Source organism: Neodiprion pinetum, chromosome 2, assembly GCF_021155775.2.
Source record: "Neodiprion pinetum isolate iyNeoPine1 chromosome 2, iyNeoPine1.2, whole genome shotgun sequence".
NCBI lineage: Eukaryota > Metazoa > Arthropoda > Insecta > Hymenoptera > Diprionidae > Neodiprion > Neodiprion pinetum.
The window spans coordinates 36,541,170-36,563,527 of record NC_060233.1 but is presented as its reverse complement, the minus strand read 5'-3'; the positions used below and the strand labels follow the sequence as shown (position 1 = coordinate 36,563,527).

Sequence of the window (22,358 nt, the reverse complement as noted above, 5' to 3'; positions counted from 1 at the left end):
TGGGTATGAAAAACATGAATTCAAAAATCTTTGTGCCAGGTGCGGGGCTTCTTATTGCCAGGTCTGTTATTAGCGTACGATAAATGTATTTGCAAAATTTTTATATTATTCTTCGAAGAGGAGTAATTAAGTCGATATCACCGAACTGGCTTAATCAACTTTTCATGGAAATTGCAAGTAAGAATATCTGTGGAGAGAATTCGGTTTGTTCGGAGAATTGACTTCGCAGTAATTTATTGAAAATTAGTACCGCGGTTGTTCGGTTGAAAGAAAATATTTTGCTGGTATGGTGACAATTGAGAAACCTAAACCGATGCAACGTGTATCCAAACAATAATCAAAAATACAATTATAATACAATCAACAAATAATAATATCGGCAATGAGTCGTGAAATAATTATCGGTGAGAAAAGCTGGCGCACCGGTTGTTGTAACGCTTTTATAATTATAATATATAATACCGCTTCATTTTCTGATTTTTATATTTCATTTTTCGCATTGAACGCGCTTGTTCGAAGAATCGTAATTCCATGGTCTCAGTTCCACGTTTCAATTCTCACACGTTATCACAATTTGATAGTACAAATCTATTTGTATATTTGCGTAGCTGTTGCCTAGCTTGTACAGCAGCCTCTTGAAATTTTTCATTAATGTTTTATTAATCTTGAACGATATTGGCCCCTAGGAACATATGCTGGAGTCGGAGGTGATAACGAGTGATATTGTTTTATTTCATTCCCTGAGAACCTAAGCCTGTATTTACGCTATTCCCTTATCTCCGCGTAAAGTGTCAGTATTCGTCACTTTCCAGATATCGTAACATCGGGCAGCTAATTAGTCAGGTGCGGTTGTACTTCGCACCGAAACTCTGTCCAAAAACACGTTTCCCATACACAATTGACCAAATCGAGGATAAGACGTGCGATCTTCTTCCCTCGCAAAAGACGCGATTGTAATTTTCATTATTTTAGCCGGACTAAACTTGGAAACAGAGCGCTTATTAACCGCGCGTGATACGTAGGCGAAATCTCCCCTTATTACTAAGCACATGTAAAGCGGTCAATTAGGCAAGCGAATGGACGGCCTCTGAACGTGAAACAAAAGGTGAGCCTTTTCGTTCGTTCATTTGAAAATGCAAAAGCCGGCTAAGCAAAGGTTGTTGTAATCGCGTGTACGGTGCATGAAAGAAAGGATCCACAACGACACGTGGGGTAAAATATATAAAGCGGACGCCGACCACCCGCAAGCACAAAAGTACAAATTTTAAGGGTGCGGTACGCAGTTCAGGTTTATCATTTTTATTTATTTTTCTTCATATTTACAACTCGGGCGCGTTGGCCTCCGATATTGTGGACCATTTCGCGGATCGAAATACGATTAAGGGGTGGGTGTTTATGGGGAGGCCGTTATGATACGACTTCGGCTTCGACAACGGGGACCGAAGGGGGGAAGTTTTACCAGGAAATAGAAAAAATATGTTTCCAATTAGCGGTGGAGCCCCGTTGAGAGCTTTCGCTGCTCCCCCTTTTCAACGCGAATAAATATCGAAAAGTATGGATATATCGGTAACGGTATATCGCGCTACAATATTCCCGCGGAATTCTCGACCAAAAAACAATTCTTCGAGCTTCGTTTCATTTATTGCACGAATTTCCCATCCGGCTGGTTTGCAAACAACTAAATACTGTATATCACGCGTGCTCAAAAGAGAGTTTGGAAAGCGCGCTCAAATACAACATTTGCAAGGAATTAACGCAATATCTCTCATTTCACAATTTTATGAATAATCCGCATGACATAAATGTTGAATGTATAAGCGTATTTTTCCAGAGAAAATAAAATGCCACCAGTTCCAAGTCATTGCTACACTTTTTTGAAAAATTACAATCTAAAAAATAAGATAGCTCGATTGATTTTTTCAACCATTGATTACACGATGCTCTTGATGATCTTATTCTCACTTTCTGAAAGTCCAATTAATGAAAAAAGGCTCATACAAATCGGTTTTGAGACGAAAAATTTTTGAACCCAGAGATCCGATAAAAACCAAGTCTAACCCCTCAGGGTATTTTTCATTTTCTAACTGCGTACAGACGTAGTTCTTGGTTAGAAAACGATTGCGCGTGGTTGAATTTCACTGTAATCACATTTTCAGAGGATACAGCCCACAAACAATCGACCCCCACTGAAGCATTACAGAGATGCAGGATTTGGTTAATATTCAGTGGTCCTCGGAGAAAATGTGTGAAAATCAAATAGGTGGTGCAGCATTGCAGCGCCCTATCCGCCTACGTAGAACGTAACTTATTCATACGGGGTAAGCTGCGAATCTGGTGATGTTTGCCGAGCAAGATATTAACTGTATCTATCTACGTATATGCAGTAGCCAGTGGGTTCTGGATATTATGATCGGTACCGGGGCGGGTCACAATTAGTAATCTCCGACACGCGACCAGCACGCGACCTCCGCATCCTTCTGGGCCGACCGATTCCTCCCGCTGCATGGGGTACACACCGAGGCACGCGTCCCCAGACTATCAAAATCCCCGTCTGAGATATTTATAAACTTTAGTTCATAAATACTATCGGCTTTACTTAATTGCCAGGATCAAGGTGGTAAACAACCTTGGAAGTCACGCAAAGAGCGTTGAAAAAAGATTCGCTAATACTTCGAAAAATTTTATAGTACCTACGAGGAGCAGCAGCTGGAACGTGTAAGACAACTTGGAGAGTCATGGTTGTTCGCAATAGCGAAAATTTTCGCGAGTTAAAGCAAATGGAATACAGCTCGATCGTTTAATACGTATAATATACGCGGGGAGTAATTCGCAAACTTCGACCCTGTGTTGTACATATTTGCATTAAAAAACATTTATACCGTCATTCAGGGATTCGATCCTGACTAGCAATGAGCACGTTTAATTCGGGGCCTCGTTAACCGGCGACTCTAATGGTATTAAAATCAGTAATAGCGATATACAGGAAGCCGGGTTGTGCGGGAGACCGCAGACCACGACACGCGGCCAAATCCGGCCTCAAACAAATAAAGATATAACTTATATGACATTCGTGCGGTGCGCGCAAGCATGGCTGCTCCATTATGTCAAACGACCGAAGGCAGGCGGGCGTATATTCCATGAAGTGAAACTGCAGCACGCGGACAACGCCCATTTTCATTCCTCGTTCAGTCACTCCGATACGGACTTGGACATAATAGAAGTTCCCACCGGTATATTCGCGCAAGCGAATTCTCTAACTGGCAGGGCCCTGCGAAGCACCGACTGCCACGCATTTATAACCCGAGATCGGGCCTAAATAGCCCTTAATTATTTATGCGGGCAAGGGAAGGCGTGACTGCCTCAAGTCGCGTGCCAAGGAAAGCATGAAAGCTGCTAGAACACGCATTAATTATGTTTGTGCAAACCTCATACCTGCCCACCTCTCAAAGTTTTGGTTCAAAAGACTAGAATCGGAGAATCTCTCCTGAAGAAACACGAAATTTCAAAGTCGTAGTACCTATGAGTTCCAATGTATCGTTCAGAGATTTTGATCGTTTCGAACAATTAAAGCTTTGAAAACATTACCGATTCTAGAACCTGAAAAACTGTGCAACTGATTTCCGGCTGTGGTTTTCCCGTTACGCGCTGTTCGCAAACGTCCAAAGTCCAATCTACTGCCATATATACTACAACCATGCTTATCTTTCACGGCTGTTAGGCAAGCCTCGAGGCACGAAAGACCAAAAGGACCGTTCAGAAACTTATCGGGTCCCAATGACGACTGCACAGAAACGTGCCCAGAGTTAAACAAAATACTGGATGCTCATTCGGCGACGGTCCGAAATCGTTCGTTCCCTTTGATCGACCACCTAAACGCCGGTACCGAGATACTGCATCATGGATGCCGTTCGGGCTTTTGTTGCCAACGTATGTTGCAGCTCGATTCGCAGTTTTCCCAGGCGGGATTCGCGCCGACGTCGGGCCTCCGCAGGCGCCACGTGGCCTCTGTCAATATGCTAGCAGCCCTGCACCCTGCACCCTACGACGATCGTAGTGGTGGTAGTGGTGGTGGGTCCGAGCAGCGTTTGTGTGACTGGAGTGGCTGATGCCTACGCCGACGAGTTGGCACTGGTGGCAGGCCATGGTCCGCGGTACAATATTTACCAAACGACTGAATTTCCGGATACTGAGAATCGGCGTCAACGAAACAAAGCCGCGAACCTCGCTGCAATACGAAAGGAAAAGCCTGGGAACGCCTCGCAGAGTAAACAGAGCTGTGAATCGCGTTATTCTACAACCGTGTAGATCGATGCGTCTGGTGAGTTGTCTCAGAAGCTCCGAAAACTTGGAATTATCGGACGAAAAGCTCACCTACGAAATTCCCGAATCCTTGAGCTGCGTGAAGAATCAACCACCAGTCCTTCGCCGTTCACCGTTCCCCAGCGTTCCCGATACCCTGAAGGCGTTTGCCGAAGAGCACGCTCCTGGTTTATTGTACCCCGGGGGTGTGGACCGAATCTTCAACCTCCATTCTCGCCGGATGATCGACGCTCCGGTAAATATTAGAAACACGGACCGAAACTGCGCGGTGGAAGGATCCGCGCGTATGTGACAAGGGCCAGCAGAACATGACTGCTCGACTTTTCGGGATATTTTCGCAATATGATCGCCCTTTTTCTCACCGATCGGAAACACCAATACTCGTAGGAAAAAAAAAACTTGTGATAAAACTTTCGAAACAAGTTGAGAAAAGTTAGTCCAAGTGGGTCAAAGCGCTCCAGGCTATAAAGTTTGAAATTATCCTGCAACGTCGCGCATAATACGTGACATAATTTTATCCCTGATAAGATCATTGGAGGGCGTAATCTGTGGAGTAAGATCGGCCTCCTGGGGAGCATCATTTAGAGGGACGTCGATCGTTTCGCGTAGATCAGGATGAACTCCACCTACGGTGAAGGGGGTCAGCGTTCGGGACGTCGTGTTTCAATTTCCATTCCCACCTCCGCGTGGCGGGGCAACACGAAGTCTATGGCCGAAGTTGCCGCGAACAATCAAGTGATGCCACGCGACGACACGTGCCGCCGAGTTTAAGCGGGTGGAAAATCGCTCTTTGAAGTCTGCTGAATTCACCGTTGATCCGAAGGCGACACCAGCGCGTATCCACCGCTCCATATACGCGGATGCCCCATGGCCAGTGCGCAAAGCCTACAGTCTGTACTCCCTTATCGATGTTTCACCTATTGTCAAGCTGATATCCCGCCGGTGAGAATCGAATTGAGCGAAAACAAGGTCCAACAACAAATGACCGAGGATTTGGTTAAGTGAAGTTTAAAATTCTGCTCATCGTCATTGCAGATTATTTTTTCGCGTATATGTGCTTGCAAGTTCTTGCAAAACAACGTTATCACTCGACTGACATTCATACTTTTGCTAAGAATGCAATTATTGGGATATCAGGATCAAACCTCATGACCTTTTATTAGTTTTTGTTTCTTTCCGATGTTTCGGATAAAACAAATAAACTGCCCGCCCCAACTCTTGGTTCTGTATATTTCAATGAATCGTAGACAATTAGCGATGATTGATCATAATTCTCATTTACGATAAGTAATTAATACGATCATTACTCAAATTACATGAACAGATTATTAAATTTTAACTCATCCAGTTGAACTCAACATGCACACGCACTGCAGCTGAAGGAAAATAATATCGAATCTCCGAATCAAATCCTGATCTGGATTTAGCAATTGATTCCTTGGTGTTTATTTTTTTTTTTGTTTTTTGTCGAGATTCAAGTAGGTGGGAGTAAAAGCTTCTCAGTCCACTCATTACGAATCGAGTCGGTCGATCAAAATAATTACGATTATACGAAGCAATGTCTACTGTACAATGCGTTACTCAATTAGCCTAGTGACCTTATAATTGAGTAGGGACTGAAGCAGTTTAATTGACCATCAAAGGCAGAAACAGTAAAGCAGTGCGTAATTTATACGATTTTTACAAATAAATCGAACTTTGGGTACTTTGTATTATGAAGCCAACACATCTTCCTCATCTCAATTATCGTATGTATATAACTGTTTAGAGAGAAGGCAAAAGCATATGGAACATCGACGTATGATCCGCGAACTAGTGATTGAGGACGAGTGTAAATGAAACGAAATGATGTTGAGATGGAGAGATATGATGATTAACAGTAACGGACTATTTTATTGATTCTGATGCGGCGATACAGACCGTATCGCAAGAGAACGTTACAGAGAGTGATGATTTACAGAGCGAGAGAACACATAGATTACACACATACATGATTTTGAGACAGCAGACAATACATGAGATACAGCTGATAGGTTTTGAGTCGCGACACGGGCAAGCGGCGAGTGTACGTCCATGCATGAGGACGATTTTGAGTGTCGTGAGACACACATTTAACTATTCGATACTTTGCCGAAACAATAAAAAATTCGATCAAGTTTGATTCTTTAATTGGCATATCACCCATGTTGGGATGTCAATCGCCCAATAATTTCCTTCATCCACAACCATACCGCGTTTTTGAAAAACCATAGTCCGTTGAGACATGCCCTTAATCGCGTTTCTACGGTCTGCCCACAGAGGTGAAAATTCTGGTCGGAAAATTTCGAGAAAGAGTGAAGATCGAAGAACCTTAGGATCGTGGCTAGAGGTTGGGAAAGGAGGGGTGAAAAGTGGCGAAGAGAATTTACGACATTCTGAATTTTCCTCGACTATAAGGTACGTGGTGGTCGTCGATGTCTGAGGAGGAAATATTTCCGCTAGAGTGTTCCTCGGTTCGGCGGAACAATGAACTGCCAATAAGTTTCGCGTTTCTTGAATATAATATCTCTTTCCTCCGTTGTCACCGTTGTCACCGTTCGGCCGTTTCGCGCCGTTTCCTTTGTGATGGTGCAACGGGGACGAGCGTAAAAGGCAATAACACGTTCTCTCTCTCCTCGAACCTGCACGGAGAGGCTCTCAGGAATCGCGACTACGAGCCAGTTCGCTCTCCTCGCCCTTTCGCCGCGTATAAAGACTAGGATAACGAGGACGAGGAGGCGCGGGGTTGCGCGAAAGAGGACGTCGATTGCGCCCCAGGAATGCGTGATGACTACTTTGTCGGGAATGCAGCGCTGCGTCGAGCATCGGGGTGGAACCGCCCCCTGGGTCGTGGAATTCCAGCCAGGATCGTACCTCCATTGGGGCCGAATCGGCGCCCTCTTTTTCCCTCAAACACCGTCGTCCTGACGCTGAACCCGTAGGCGCGTTTAAACGCCATCGAAAGCTCCCTGCGTAAGACGCGATATACGTAGGTATAGGCGCTTCGCAACTCTGAGGAAGATCGGCGAACGGAACGAACTACGGGGAAAACTTCCGCTCTGTAGATCGGCAGGAATTTTTACGTCTTGTTAACTTCTGAGCGTTCAATTATGCGATAGGTTTTAGCTGAATGAATCCACCGTGGCACGCAATGATAACATGTACGGGCTTGTTGTCAGTGCTTGCGACTTACATTTAGTATAAGGTGCATGATGCGTACTTTGTAACCGGAGATGATGTACTACATATTGAAATTTCTCTTATTTCAAGACTCCCGAATCACAATGTTCGGATATTCAGAAGGTGACGTCACCCAAATTTTTTTTTCTGTTTACGTCATCGATCTATATAGCCGAAAATCAGCTAGCCGAATTTCACAGTCTCGAAACAACCGCGCAGTAGAGCGGACGTATGAGAATCGCGCTCCGCAAATTTCGAGTACCCGGTTCTCTAGCTCCTGGATCCTGCGTTCTAGGTCCTCTACCTGGTGAAATTCGTCCTCCAGAACAAGCGCTCCGTAGTTTCTGCGCTCCAGGTACGCTACCTGGTGAAACTCGACTTCCAGAACAAGCGCTCCGTAGTTTCTGCGCTCTAGGTACGCTACCTAGTGAATTTTGACCTTCAGGACTAATTTTCCGTAGTTCTGGCTGTCCAGGTCCTCCACCTAGTGGAACTCGACTTCCGGAACAAGCATTCCGTAGTTTCTGCGCTGTAGGTACGCTAACTAGTGAATTTTGACCTTCAGGACTAATTTTCCGTAGTTCTGGCTGTCCAGGTCCTCCACCTGGTGAAACTCGACCTCCAGAACAAGCGCTCCGTAGTTCTGCGCTCCAGGCACGCTACCTGGTGAAACTCGACTTCCAGAACAAGCGCTCCGTAGTTTCTGCGCTCTAGGTACGCTACCTAGTAAATTTTGACCTTCAGGACTAATTTTCCGTAGTTCCGGCTGTCCAGGTCCTCCACCTGGTGGAACTTGGCTTCCGGAACAAGCGTTCCGTAGTTTCTGCGCTGCAGATACGGTACCGGGTGAAAGTCGACTCCCAGGACAAGCGCTCCGTAGTTTCTGCGCTCCAGGTACACTACCTAGTGACTTTTGATCTTCAGGACTAATTTTCCGTAGTTCTGGCTGTCCAGATTCTCCACCTGGTGGATCTCGACCTCCAGGACAAGCGCTCCGTAGTTCTGGCTGTCCAGGTCCAGGTCCTTTAAAAGCATTAATCAGGAATCTAAATTTATAGTTCGAAATTCGAATGGGATATAATTCTTTTTTTTCTCTATAAACTTGGAACCTGTAGTGTAAGAACGGGAAGTTCAAGGACTGACTCATGGCAAGTCTAAAGCTGCTTTTTGATTGAGGATCGAATGCTGATTTGAAAAATCTGATAATTACCCTGAAAACATCGGTGGTTTGGTGGCTTGCACCGTGCGCACTCGGTACCCTAAATGAGCTATGAAATTAGTTTTTGAACCAGAAGCTACACCTGGAAATTCGAATAATCCCAACTCCACCTACACTCCTTTCTGCGTTCATCCACCTCGGATTCCAATACAAGATGCAAATCGACCGTCTTTTATCATGTATTTTTCGCCCCTTTGTCGGGAATGCAGGAAGCAAGAAATCATGCCTGTTTTCCTCGATATCCAGCTTCCTCCGAAAACCTATCCATTGGTTGCGCTCCGTCGCGTTTTCCGCAACTTTGTGTATACCGATTGCCTGCATGATGTAATAAAGCAAAGGCCGTGGAACCCACACGGGGCGTGATCGACGTATCAAATTCACATCCATCGAGGCGACGCGCAGCGAGCGTGATCCCCTCTGCTCCGAATACCTTATACGCAAGGCCTGTGTTTGTTATGGACAAAACTTTCGGTCGAGTTTTTCCTATCCGACAATGAGTGAAATCAGGTGCTCCTGCAGTCTCGACGCGGGATTCGGCCTTCGACGTCACGCATCCCGCAGGACATTCCCCTCGAAGCGTGACCAAAGGGTGTAACCGGGGGTTGCCGCACGTTGTTCGATATACGAGACATAATTACACGGACGAAATCAGCGTCACGTCTCGGGTAAGGCGTCATTCACGAGGCTGCTGCACCCCACGCGAGCACCTGCAGCATCCGACCATATTTTATCCATCCGACCATTCGCCCATTCGGCCGTCCGTCCATCGGTCGCGCTCGTCGCTTGTATAATGTATGAAAGCCGGTGTTTACGCGTCCCCGTATTTAAGGGTGGCCGAACTGGGGTGCAGGCCTTTTTCTTTTCCCTGTGTAATCCGATAATTTACTAATTGCCCGGTTCTTGGGCCGCCACTGAGTTACCGGATTTCATATTATCAGCGGATTGAGCTGGCGAAAAATTATCCACCTGCAACTTCAAACGCGACGAGTCTGCTGATTTTTTTTCGTTCTGACATTATTTATCATCGAAAACGAAACTACGGAACTTGTAGACAGTGCGATATTTTTTCGTTTTACGATACAGCTTCGTATTATTACACGACTGCATGGTGTATGGTTTGAACACAAGTAAGAGGGAAGGAAAATTTGTTAAAAAGAGTTAAAAATCAGCGTAAGCCTTAGCTTTTACGGAAATTTGATTGATTGAATACCGAAAAATTGTAGAATAAAAATAATTACGGATAATGTGGATTTTTTCATCTCTTCTACGGAATTTAATCTAAGATGAAAAATTGAACGAGCTGACTAATCTTGAAAATTTCATACAACTATTCAAATTCAGTCTAATTAAATTGTAAGTTGAAAAATGATGAAGGCTTTGCTTTTTTTCAGCTACCATAGGTTGAAGCACACGATTTCAGGGGGTAAAAATAAGGAATGAAACAAACTGCAAGCTTTCCATTTCAAGCTGAATAATTCACCGACTACGACACATATAGCAGACACGAGATGAGCTTTGGTATACGTAACTTTGAAAATCATAGAATGCAAAATCGGTTATGCCCTTATTGTGCGAATCCTTCGTCTCCGTTGTTTACCAAACAAAACCATATTCTCCCTCGGCTCGTTCCCTCAATGACACGGCTAGTTGGGCATGAAACTTTGGCAATGACCTACAGCAGGGTTTGGCTCGCAGGGGGTTGCAGCCCCCGCTCTCTCTCTCTTGCGCAAGTAAGGTATTCAGGGGGAACACGTGCTTGTCTCTATGCACCGACGGCAGAGGGGCTCCAACTATGCAGGACTGACATGCTACGCCTGCTTAGTCTAGCTCGTTAATTCGATGCGATCCCTCGGGCATATTTAGGGCGAATCTCACCCAACGTGTATTAATCAACGATCAAGAAACCCAAAGAGTTGTATAACACGTGATATCATTTTTTATCATATTGAAATTGACCTCAATGATAAAAGAACTTTTACTGAATACTAAGTGCGAGATTGCGTTCAAGTTTCAGCATCATGTGTCTCTGAAATCTTCGACCCTGTCTTGATAAATGGTGACTTTTTTTTCTGTACGCCGTTTGGATAAATAAAACTTGAAAAAATCTGATCGCTGAATCGTGGGATAATGATACAGTAAGTGGTAATTTTGAGAATATTCCATTCAAAAATCGCAAGCTTGACCCGTAAAACCCACATATTATATCATACATTTCAAAAACATCCGACTTACGATTGGACAGAGGAAAAAACTACAGGATCAGTTTTTTCATAAACGGAACTTCGAATGTGTTTCATGCGATTTCTATGATCAAGAAGCAACGAGATAGACGGACACTCAAATTATTTTATTCTGCAAAAAATATTCGCATAATTTTCAAAGATCATACGGAAAGCACACTTACGGAATTATTTAGAGTACACTTCGATCCTGAGTAAATTACGAGCTCTGCAATCTTATGACAAAGTATCGCAATCCCTTCGACAAGTATAATTTATATATAATTTCTACTCGTCACATTAAACGAACAATTTGTTTTTATTTTTATTTTTTTCCTCTCCTTTGCGACTAAATAGAAATTTCATTTTCCGAACTGACAAAGGGAAAAGCTCGCTTCAAGAGAGAAATTCGTTGACGTACGTGACAGTAATCTATACGAGCCTTGGAGAGTTCCAATACCGAGTTTGCAGGCACTAAACCATTCGCGAATCGTATTCATTATGCCTCGTACTCGTGGCCCGTTGAATATATTGATCCGAGGTGAAAGTGCCGGTTTGAGAACCACCGGCGTCCACCCCCGCCTGAGCAAACGAGGAGGCAGTCCCTGGCTACGACCAATCGGCGTAAAGCCTTTGAGCTTTTGCTCAGGCTACGCCCAGCTTGGCGCCGCTCGGGGGTTGGGGATGATTTTCCTGTCCGGCAGACGCAGGACGCACATGCTCCCGTCTGTCAAAAAATTGTCATCGCGCAGCGAAGTCGCCACGCCGACGGTGCACGACGAGGAAGACACCAGCTGGACAACGACGACGTCGACGACGACGACGACGACGGTCACTGTTTGCGGATCAACGTGTCCTTGGCATCGGAGGATCGATTGGCAACATCGGATGAAAACCCTTTCACAACTGCACGAATTTTTCTCTGAGAGTTATCGAGACACGGGACTCGAAACTTCGCGCTGGTGTCTAGAGCCACGTGCGAAGAGGTCGAAACAAAAAAAAAACTTCGCGAGAAGCTCAAGAAGTTGCGATTCTGAGGAAGAATAACAAATCTACTTACAATTAATCACGGACTGTGAAAGTGCACAAGTTTATGTATATTACAGACAAGTGGATGAAAGATTTGTGCACGCGAGGCATCGAAGGACTGAATTTTATTACAGTGAATGTTATGTGTGTGGACGTGTCTTTCTTTTCTTATCGAGATTTTTATACGCCGCTGTAATAATCTCACTGCACCCAATTGAGGATCAATCCTGACCGCGGTATCTGCGCCGTTCGAGTAGTAGATTCTCGTCTTGGTCAGCCGCGGCTGGAACTCGTTGCGAGTGTTGCGACGAAATTTTTCAGCCACGATATCCTTAAGGCTTACGAACATGCTGGAATTCTACCCGTCGGCCCCAGGGCCAAACAACCACCCTGGAGAACCGGGCCAACCATTACTACCGACACCAACAATGTCTTTCCCTCCAGGAATGAACAACAATAACTCTGGTGAGAACGTTAAAAAAAAGTCTGATCCATTACACGAATCGACCCATCCCGTGTTGCGTTATACCACCTGCAATCACTCGTTTGCACAGTCTAAAAAGCTTCGAGTGAAGTGTAAATATCAGTGTTCAGCGATCGAGTTGGTTTAAACACGCGAGAAATGATCCGGTCGCGTTTCGTTACAGTATCGAACGAATTGCACTTTCCTAAATTCGATGCGTTCAGACTGACTTCTCGGCTAATGCGACAGCCAATTTACGTTCCTGACTAATCCGTCCGTGATATTATATCGATGTGTTCCGCGCGGATCCAGAAGAAGCACGAAAGCGCGGAGCAAACGCAATAACACCGCAGGTCATAGCTTGTACTATACGTGCTTAGGACGTGGATATAGAATATAATACGCGGGTATGTATTTGCACAAAGCTACGCGTATGTGCAGAGTGCCTTTATTGGCACTCGAAGTGGCGTTTGAATGACGTATCTCTCGTCAAATACTTGAATTCCTCCCCGTGGTTCAACTCCGGGCGCTGCAACAGATGTCGATCAGCTCTCGCAGTAGCTCCACCAGACTCCCGCCGAGCCATCCGATCAGCTTTTAATTTTTAAATCGTCCGGTGCTCTCGCTGACGTAAATATGATCAAAAGAATTTTAATAAAATCACATGGGAATCACTGTAACCAACGACGAACTACAGGTCAACCGATATTATTTGCTCAGCAAAATCTACCTTTTAATGATGATCAGTGAAACTGGTCATTTGTTTGTACGCAACGTTCGCAAACAATACAGGGAAAATAGTTTGATCTTAAATTGTATAGATGTAAACAGAGTCAAGGTTGATTATTATGGAACCACAGTGATAGTATATATCTAACGTAGTATTCGTTTATTTTCTAATATCTCCGAATTTTCCAGATGTCGTGGAATAAGTATACGTTACTTTTTACCTACAAATTTGAATTGGTTTATAAGTAATTTTCCGAACTTTCCGGTGATTGTTATCACATCGAGTTTAATAATGATCTGCTAATTTTAATCATATAACGCAATAGTTGGACAATTATTTTTCTTCGAATGTCAATAACTAATTCCGATATTTATATTTTTAACCAAACACCGGGACTTGTTCCAGTTTTTCAGCATCACAACAACCCTGCTCATTGTACAATTGTTATTGTTAAAGAGCCAACGGTGTCGGTGAAGACGGAGGCGGGACTCCTAGAGGCGATTTGCGCAGCTTGCGGTCGAGGCATTGCGGACAGATACGTAATGCGAGTAGGAGAGAAAAGTTACCACGAGGATTGCCTCTCTTGCGCTGCATGCGCGTCTCCCTTGGTTCATACCTGTTTCACCCGGGATCACAAGCTCTACTGCAGGGTGGACTACGAGCGCATATTCGCGGTGAAGTGCAGCCGATGCATGGAAAAGATTCGATGTTCGGATCTCGTGATGCGGGTGGCCGGCCTCTTCTTTCACGTCGAATGTTTCGCCTGCTGCATGTGCGGACAGAGCCTTCCTCGAGGGGCTCATTTCATCCTGAGACAGGGGCAACCCATATGTAGAAGAGACTTCGAGCACGAGCGTTACGTTCACAGTCCTCAAGGTATGCGTTTGGAAATATTTTACCCCTGCAATCATGAGCGCGTGAGCATAACGATGCAACTAAAAGTACTACTTGGCGTCGAATATTTCCAGACGACGACCTCCTGGACGAAAGTCGACCTCCGGACGGGCGTCGCGGTCCCAAAAGGCCCCGCACTATTCTGACTTCCGCTCAGAGACGCCAGTTCAAAGCGTCCTTCGAAGTGTCGCCTAAGCCTTGCAGAAAAGTGCGCGAGGCTCTCGCCAAAGACACTGGTCTCAGTGTTCGGGTCGTGCAAGTCTGGTTCCAAAATCAGAGGGCGAAGATGAAGAAACTTCAGAGAAAAGCGAAGGCGGAACCTGGCGCCGAAAAGGAACCGAAGGAGGAACGCGCCGGGGAAAGTCCTCACAGCGATCACAGTGAGTTTTAAACTTTGCGCGGAACTCTCTGTAATTAATACCGAGCCTCACGATCCCCTCTCCGATCACGATTGACTACTTATGTGAACCTACGTCGCAAACTTCGCCAACAGCGATCGAGAATAAATGCTCGCGTTATTTGCTCCTCTCCACTTTCTTTCTTCCTTTCATGTTTCTCAGTCTGTCAGTCGACATGCGAAAACGTAAATCTTAAAGAGCAGAGCCCCCGCCTAACTGCGGAACGGATATTGCGAGGCATGTGTCACCGGGTGACGGGCGTTAAATTCCTGGGAAGAAGACCCCGCGAAGTCTTGTGTCGCCCAGAGGCATAAGGGAGGTCTTTTACCCCGTCAGTTTTATAAGTTAAAGAATATAAGGAGGGGCTCCGTGTCACCGAGTCTTTCTCTATCTCTCTCTCTCTCTCTCTCTCTCTCTCTCTCTCTCTCTCTCTCTCTCTCTCTCTCTCTCTCACTCTCTCTCTCTTCCGCAGTGTGGGTTTGTCACCTTTCTTCTATGCCGTCTCGTTCACAGGTCATTACTTGAACGCGCTGAGCATGCGCGACGGGGATTCTTCCAGCTTCCCTTCGGCCACGCAGCCGCTCAACCCCAACAACCCTTACTCACCCGACGGTAAGTTGTTGACGCTTCACCGTCGCCGCCGCCTTCGTTTCCCAAATTTTGCCCAACCAGATCCGACACGAGCTTTCGTTCACATGTGAAATGTCCATGCGCCGAGAATAACTTCATTTTTTGCAGTTAATGGAAAATTCTACCAGGAAACATATCGTCACAGAAACAGTTTCGATACTGCGGAAATTACTGTTGTTAGTACTGGTATTACTATTGAGAGCGCGGATTGTAATTGCCAGTACTACATTTTCTGACTATTCCAACATTGAATCTGTTTGTTTATTTCCCTTCATTTTTCAGCTAAACAAGGCCTTGACAACAATTTATTGTTGCAACAACATCAATTTATCGCAATAGTTACAAGACAATATGGTACAAGGACCATGATCAAAGAGAATATTAACACATGCATATATATACCATACTAGATTTACAGATTACAGCTATAAAACTCATTTTTATCTTTGACTCTGAAATATATTTTTTCTGATAACGATAAAAAATTGCACCGTGCAGTAAACACGACTGGAAATGTCACTCATCGTTAGTGCAGACGCTCGCGATCCTCGAACTTCGCTCTCAATTCCTTCCCCATTTCCTTCTTCGAGAAGACTATTTTATTCGATATACACTTTGCATCGTTGGCTCAGTTTATTTTTTGTGGGTTAATTCACTGAGGATGAGCGCACTGCGAAGTACCTCGAATAAATCGAACCTTGTCTTACAGTTGACTGATTTTAAATACCAACCAAGATACTCTGATGTTTTCGATTTTGCATATTTTCCTCATCTGCGTTTCAGACACATACGCGGGACATTCCGGCGAGAGTTTCTGCAGCAGTGACCTTTCTCTGGACGGTACCGAGGCCGGGTTCGATATCGGGGATGGGGATAACGGGGGCCCGGATGGGAGTCATCCTGGTGGGCCTCATTCCCATCACGGACCTCCCCCGCACGAAGCGCCGACACTTTCCCAGAGCCTACACGCCGCGATGCATAATCCGATAGACAAACTCTTCATGATGCAAAGCAGTTATTTTAGCGGCGAACATGCGTAGGGGTTTGAGCCTTGGAGCCTGGGGCTTGATCAAGCTTAAACTGAAACTTACGCGTAATGAATTTCACTCGAAGATTATTTTTCAAACGAAACGAACAAAGTACGCGCATGTATGTAGATGTACCTTTTACGAGTAGAGATTCAACGACCTGCTGTGTAATATTGTTCTAGTCAGGTTTTCTTCGATGACCCGTAGAATTGGTAAACTATTATTGCTGTCGTTCGAGTTGTTGATTTTTAAACTTACTTCCTTCTCAGATACCGATTATTTTGATCAACCAATACTATGATTACTTATATATATTTTAATTTATTGAAAAAAAAAATTAATCACCCAGTTACGTATATTTATTTCATCGTATATAGCTAAATCCAAAGAATAATCCGTTGCTTTAGTTTTACCGTATATATATACTTCGTTGAAACATCGATTTCCAGTTTTAAATATGAAGATTGATACCAAATAAAAGAGATGTAGAAGAATATTTGTATTTACGTTTAATAATAAGTGTACTTTAATATATTATAATAATAAAAAGTTGCTAAACCAAATATCGTTACCGAAAAACTGTAATATGGGAGGATTCTATTTGGTTTTGGACAGAAGTAATGATATAAAAAATAATTATTTTCAACCCGACCTGATTAGCAATAGATACGTAAATTCAAAAATTCTCTTGGCAACAAATCCCGAATAAAATGACATAACACTGTACCTCAAGCACGTATGGGATAAATAATTACACAAAATAATCGTTCAATTTCTCATGTTATTAAAGATCCAAAAATTCGCAAAAAAATTGCCATCTGCTATTTGTACAAAATAGGTTTTATTTGTAGTTTCTTACAATCATGTTGCTTTGAACTTTCGCCAAACCGTTGACAACAGATTCAGTGATTTGTTACAAACGTGAATAAACACCCGTTTCGTAAATTAAATTTAAATAAATTAAACTTTATCAATCAAACCGTACTGAACATAACGGTCTATAATACGTCTTATTGTAAATCGTAACATACATGTAAGCATTACTGGTACTGATTTGTTATCGGGTTTGTACAGCTGCCTCTTTCCGTGCAGCATCTTGCAAAAGCTGTGTATCAACCTCGTCTCCAGGAAGTTGAACGTACCTCACTACAGAACCACGAATGAAACAGTTTTTCACTGACAACTGTAACAGACGACCAAAAATTGGATCAAGTAATTCTGTACTGCCGAATCACAAAATTAAGAAAAGTAGGATATCTCCAGACATAGAATAATTCAAGTAAATGTTTAATACGTGTTATTGTGTACTGGCTTCGCCGGATTATAGTTTCTTATAACATGCATTACTGATCAACATGTGGTAACTTTACAAACCATGTGAGGATATTTATCTGGATCCGTCACACTGATGTCTGTGAGCTTGATGTTCAGATACTGGTCCACAGAGTGTAAGGTACCACAAATACTGAAAATATAATAATAACAACGGTGAGTAATTGGTATTTGCAAAAGCTGACTAAGAATAATACATAATGCAAGTTTGATCAATATTTAGATTGCAGACAGAAATGAAAAAATGGACTGAGTTACAATCGGTCAGAAAAGTGAACAGGATTGCTTGTTAACTTAGAATGGATACAGAAAAAAAACTTGTAACATTTGAAAATTGTAATTGGAGCTTTCAAACATATCGTATGATAACAACAATAGAAATAACTCTCACAACTCAAATAAAACGAATAAAGCTCAAATGACAAGTTTGAGAACCGAGTGACAACAAACTGAGAACACTGACTATCTGCAAACCCGGAATTTGTATTCATATTTATTCAAGTACATGTATGTGGACCATTGACGTTGTTGAATTTCTCCGTATCTTCCGAATCTCGAATACTGAATGGAAGTATATTTAACCACGGCAGATTATGCGGAGAATGTTTACGATTTATTGTTGCATATTTACGTTACCTCAGGTCATTTTTCAACTCCACTACGACGTCCTTCCCGACCAAAGATTTGAAAAACGAATAGAATAACTGTAAAAGAGAAGAAATAAGACCAATATTATAACCCCTCAACTGTATATAATATACAAAGACGTTTTTAAATATTTCGCTAACCATTTTTACCGAACAACATAGAAAATCACAGGTTATGTGTCTCGTTCAGTTTTGGAGGTTATGCCGCTTCGTTACAAAACCGAACGTAACGCTCTCGACACGCAGCTAGATATCGATAGTCCAGATGCCTAGTTTTAGGTCGATAGTCGATGGAATGTCGAGGTATCGTATTGATAAAAGAATCATGGGTTAATGCGCCCGGGACGCATGAGCGGAAGGGACAGGCAACTTACGTTCCCAATATGTACGTATAGGTACGCACAAATGTGCAGAATAACGCTAATGACTTAACAAATTTTGGTAAAACGTCAATTGAAAACTGTGAATAAAATTAAAATTTATAATCGATGTACCGTATTGATTCGTACGGTATAGAAGCTCCGTTATTTGGCCTGGATCGGGTTGAGATTTGGATGTAAATGTACATAGTTGGGAACAAAGAGAAGAAATGTGATAAATACGGTTTACGTAATTTAAAAAGGATAGATATATTTAAAGCGCTCCAGCAGAGAAAGGAAGGTACGCGAATGCACCAGACGGAGAGAACAGCATGGGGAATATCCAGGTCGGAGAAGGACGGTTGAACGTTGCGAGGTGGTGGGGGTGAACCACATGGTTCCCAACATCAGCTTCGCTGTAGGCAAACATCGCAATTTTCACGAACCATTAGTGCGAAAACGTAGTTGAGACCTACGCAGTCCTAAGGATTGCGAAGATACTATTACGCGTTTAGGGCTTGACGTGAGCTTCTATTGCGCAGCGATTATCGGAGATCTTACTGTTGCGGTTGTCGACGGGGACAAACTCTCGTGTGTTAGGAATAAAATAGAATAGAAGACGGAGAAAATTTCTACCGAATAGATCGAAGGTAGAACACAACAAAGTGGGGGTGTGTGCCTGACTGTCGCAAAATTTCGTTGTCACGCGCTAAAAATAATACGGAGACGAGTTTTTAACAGTGCCATGCTGGTTAAAAACAATAACTGATAAATCATTTAGGAGGTTTTTTTTTCATCAAGTCATGGAGAAATTAACTAACATCGCGTATTATTTTCGTTGGAGGCTTCGGGAGAAGGAAAATGTCCCCGAAAAATACGACGAAAGTACGTCCGAAAATAATCGTCCCGGAGACGTTAAGTACAACTTTAACACGTCCAACAGATTTTTAACAATTCTGGAAAGCATTTTGCTCTGGGAGAATTCAGTGAATAGTATTTCTGTCGTCATTGTCTTCAATTTATTGTTCTGGTAAGTTGCACGATATTACCCGTTGGCTGAACATTTTTTCTCTTTTTCTTTTTATCGCATACTAAATTTACCATACTCTCATAAAAATTGATTTGCAATTTATATGATCACAAAAGAAGCTAACACGTCGTGCCACCTTTTTCAACATTTTCTGTTTATACCTCTAAAAATGTTTCTAGCGATAACAATGAGAATTTAAAATTTGCAGAATCATATAAAATCATACAAGTTAATGAATCGAATATTGTAAGAGTAAAAAATTAATTTTTCTCATATGAAAATAAATTATAACTCTCGGTCTGCTGGCGTCTTTCTTCTTAACTAAAAATTGATTTTGTAACATGGTAAAGTAGAGGTATTGAAATTTGATGGTGAAACATAGCTATTGCCGTAAATTTGTTTCAACGTCGTATGTGTACATATGAGCAAATGAACTTTACCTATACAGTCTAACTCTGTAGAATGTAATGTATTAATTATCAGCTGTTCACAGCGTAGATGTTCACAACAAGCTATCGGAAGACAGTATGAATTTGTATATAAACTTTAATGAGATACTATTGCAATGTATTATTCAGCCTTGAATATGTATAATCTGTTTTTTTTTTACTGATATGAACACATGATTGTACTCAATTCTGTGCGACCAGTATTCAGGAAGTGACGCTGGAAGATAAATCAGATCTTATCTGTAGTGGTGATACACAAACTTGTTTTTTTCAATTGATAGAACATTTTATTGAACCTTTGACTCATTATAAGTCTAATTACAAATTTTTACCTGTTACCGAACATAACAATCAAAAAACTATGATCTTCGATATTTTAGCATAACTACGAACAGTTATACATTTATTTATCTCAATTTTTTCAGGGGAATTGTCGTATTGGAGGTTCGCGGTTTTGCGGCAGCCAGCAGTGCTGCGCTAGTCGTGGTCCTCTGCTACAGCACCCTTGAGACACAGGCCCAAAAGGATAATAAATCACCAACTGTAGCGACGTAAGTTATTGCTTTTGACATTTCACATTTGCATGGATTCATCGGTAAGAGATTTTCTTCAATGTAAAATTTTTGGTTATTCGATAATGATAAATAACCCAGATAACAAATCATGTGTTTACAGCCCACATGTCAAGTCAGAGCAGCTGAACAAAATAGTTCGTCAGCTAAAGTCTGGTGTTGACAACCTCAAGCAATTGCGCAAACAACAGCCAGGAGTGGTAGGATGTTTTCATTTAATAAATATTACATCATTATTTTTACTTATTTGAGTTTAATCGCGTTCCTTCAATTCACATGCCAAATTTATTTTAATCTTATCTATAGCTGTTGAATGATATAAAAATAAGTATTTTCTATTATGGCCTTTCCTTTTCCCTTCAGTTCTGCGCTTCTACTTGTGCAGTTTCGTTGGGTCTCTGGCTGACAGGACGAGCAATTTCTGGGACACTTTTAGCTTACACAATTTTAATGAGTATCTTAGTAGGACCTGGGATTCTTTTGCATATACCGTGCAAAGTTATGACGTCTAAAGGTGAATGACAAGTGAGACTTGATCAAGATAAATTGCAGCTGTTTTGGATAGAGTGTTAAAATTTTTGAGGAACTAACTCTGTATTTACCAAGCATTAATCTGAAGAATTATTCTTACAGAATGGGATAGCGAAATAGAAGAGTTTCTACCTGCGGTTACAGAAGATAACTTACAAGTGTTAAAGCGAGCAGGAGAAAGTGGGGATCAAAGTCTTACACCGACTAGTTTGTCAGTGGAAAATCAAATTGGTACAGTTTTCACACTTTGATTTGTAACAATAGCAACACTGCTGAGGGTTGAAGTCATTTTTTCACATTACTGATACTTTAACTCCGAGATAGTTTTCTAGTATCTTATATAGTAATTTCACTCACAGATCCTCTTAATGACAAAGAATTGGTTGGTCTAAGAATGCCTTCCCATGAAGACGGTAGCACGGACGGTTTGGAACTGTCCGAATTGGAATTAAGTACCGACGATGTTGAAGTTGATGGCATTAAGTTCCAAAGTGGTCATTTTGAAAGAGGGTCATCATCTGAGGAAGAAGCCGAACTTCAGCCACAGAAAATTTCTCAACATAGCGACGACAGCGACAGCGAATTTGAAATAATTGACACTCGTGAAGTTGTAAATGTCAAGAACGTTTAGAGGTTTGACATAAATTTTGTGTAATATATAACAATTGATAATATCTCGCATCTGAATCAATCACACCATTTACCTGATTTGGCTGTGAAAATGATGAATGTTGGCTTTTACTTGAATTTACAATACACAGTAAGTAAAAATGATGAATGCTGGATTTTACTTCAATTTATAATACACAGTACGTAAAAAAAGATTAATTTTGAATTCAAAATAATGAATATTATAACCAAATATACGGGTATATAATTCTTGAATTACTTTGTTCAATGTAAAAGATGTGATTACAGATATTGGTTGGGATACGGTTAACTGGTTCTTGGTAATATCAAAGTGGTGTGATTATTCTTAGACACAAGAAGGTAGATTTTAACAGGTGGATATAATAATTTTGATATAATTATTATTACAAATATAACAGGCAAGACTCAGATATGTGTCATGCTTGTTTCGAAAATTTGCAATAAAATTTAGCAATGAATTGGGTTCCTTAATTATTATATGATATTACAGATATTTTCAGATCTTGATTATAATGTACATCAATGGCAATTTTATTCTTAAAGTATAGATGTGGACATGGGTTTTGTGATGCAAGAAATCGCAATTATTTTATCTAATAATTTATGTCAACCACTCAACTTGAACAAAATTGTGAGAATAGAAGTGGATCAAAAACAAG

At 42.2% G+C, this 22,358-nt stretch overlaps 4 protein-coding genes across 6 annotated transcripts; 2 read left to right on the top strand and 2 right to left on the bottom strand.

The window, feature by feature from the left end:
• Positions 1–7,712: 7,712 nt before the first annotated feature.
• Positions 7,713–8,665, bottom strand: LOC138190397 (spidroin-2-like). Its single transcript, XM_069133187.1, has 3 exons — positions 8,662–8,665; positions 8,182–8,541; positions 7,713–8,062 (listed from the first exon to the last, which is right to left on the bottom strand). Exons 1-3 carry the CDS (start codon positions 8,663–8,665, stop codon positions 7,713–7,715), a joined length of 714 nt encoding a protein of 237 aa, XP_068989288.1.
• A 3,049-nt stretch (positions 8,666–11,714) lies between these two features.
• Lmx1a (LIM homeobox transcription factor 1 alpha) lies at positions 11,715–16,680 on the top strand. 2 transcript variants are annotated; one of them, XM_046613535.1, is made up of 5 exons: positions 11,715–12,450; positions 13,635–14,054; positions 14,147–14,452; positions 14,984–15,082; positions 15,884–16,680. In XM_046613535.1, the coding sequence occupies exons 1-5, from the start codon at positions 12,333–12,335 to the stop codon at positions 16,138–16,140; spliced, it is 1,200 nt and encodes a 399-aa protein (XP_046469491.1). In that variant the 5' UTR covers positions 11,715–12,332; the 3' UTR covers positions 16,141–16,680. The 2 variants fall into 2 exon arrangements, with proteins under 2 accessions (XP_046469491.1, XP_046469492.1); XM_046613536.1 differs by lacking the exon at positions 14,984–15,082.
• A 270-nt stretch (positions 16,681–16,950) lies between these two features.
• On the bottom strand, positions 16,951–18,654 carry LOC124212917 (U6 snRNA-associated Sm-like protein LSm2). The gene is made up of 4 exons (XM_046613544.2): positions 18,249–18,654; positions 18,097–18,164; positions 17,503–17,593; positions 16,951–17,311 (listed from the first exon to the last, which is right to left on the bottom strand). The coding sequence occupies exons 1-4, from the start codon at positions 18,249–18,251 to the stop codon at positions 17,186–17,188; spliced, it is 288 nt and encodes a 95-aa protein (XP_046469500.1). The 5' UTR covers positions 18,252–18,654; the 3' UTR covers positions 16,951–17,185.
• LOC124212914 (reticulophagy regulator 3) lies at positions 18,395–21,722 on the top strand. Of its 2 annotated transcripts, none has more exons than XM_046613539.1 (6): positions 18,395–18,492; positions 20,371–20,496; positions 20,621–20,717; positions 20,881–21,031; positions 21,151–21,279; positions 21,408–21,722. In XM_046613539.1, the coding sequence occupies exons 1-6, from the start codon at positions 18,398–18,400 to the stop codon at positions 21,677–21,679; spliced, it is 870 nt and encodes a 289-aa protein (XP_046469495.1). In that variant the 5' UTR covers positions 18,395–18,397; the 3' UTR covers positions 21,680–21,722. The 2 variants fall into 2 exon arrangements, with proteins under 2 accessions (XP_046469495.1, XP_046469494.1); XM_046613538.2 differs by lacking the exon at positions 18,395–18,492 and adding an exon at positions 18,791–19,496.
• Positions 21,723–22,358: the final 636 nt, after the last annotated feature.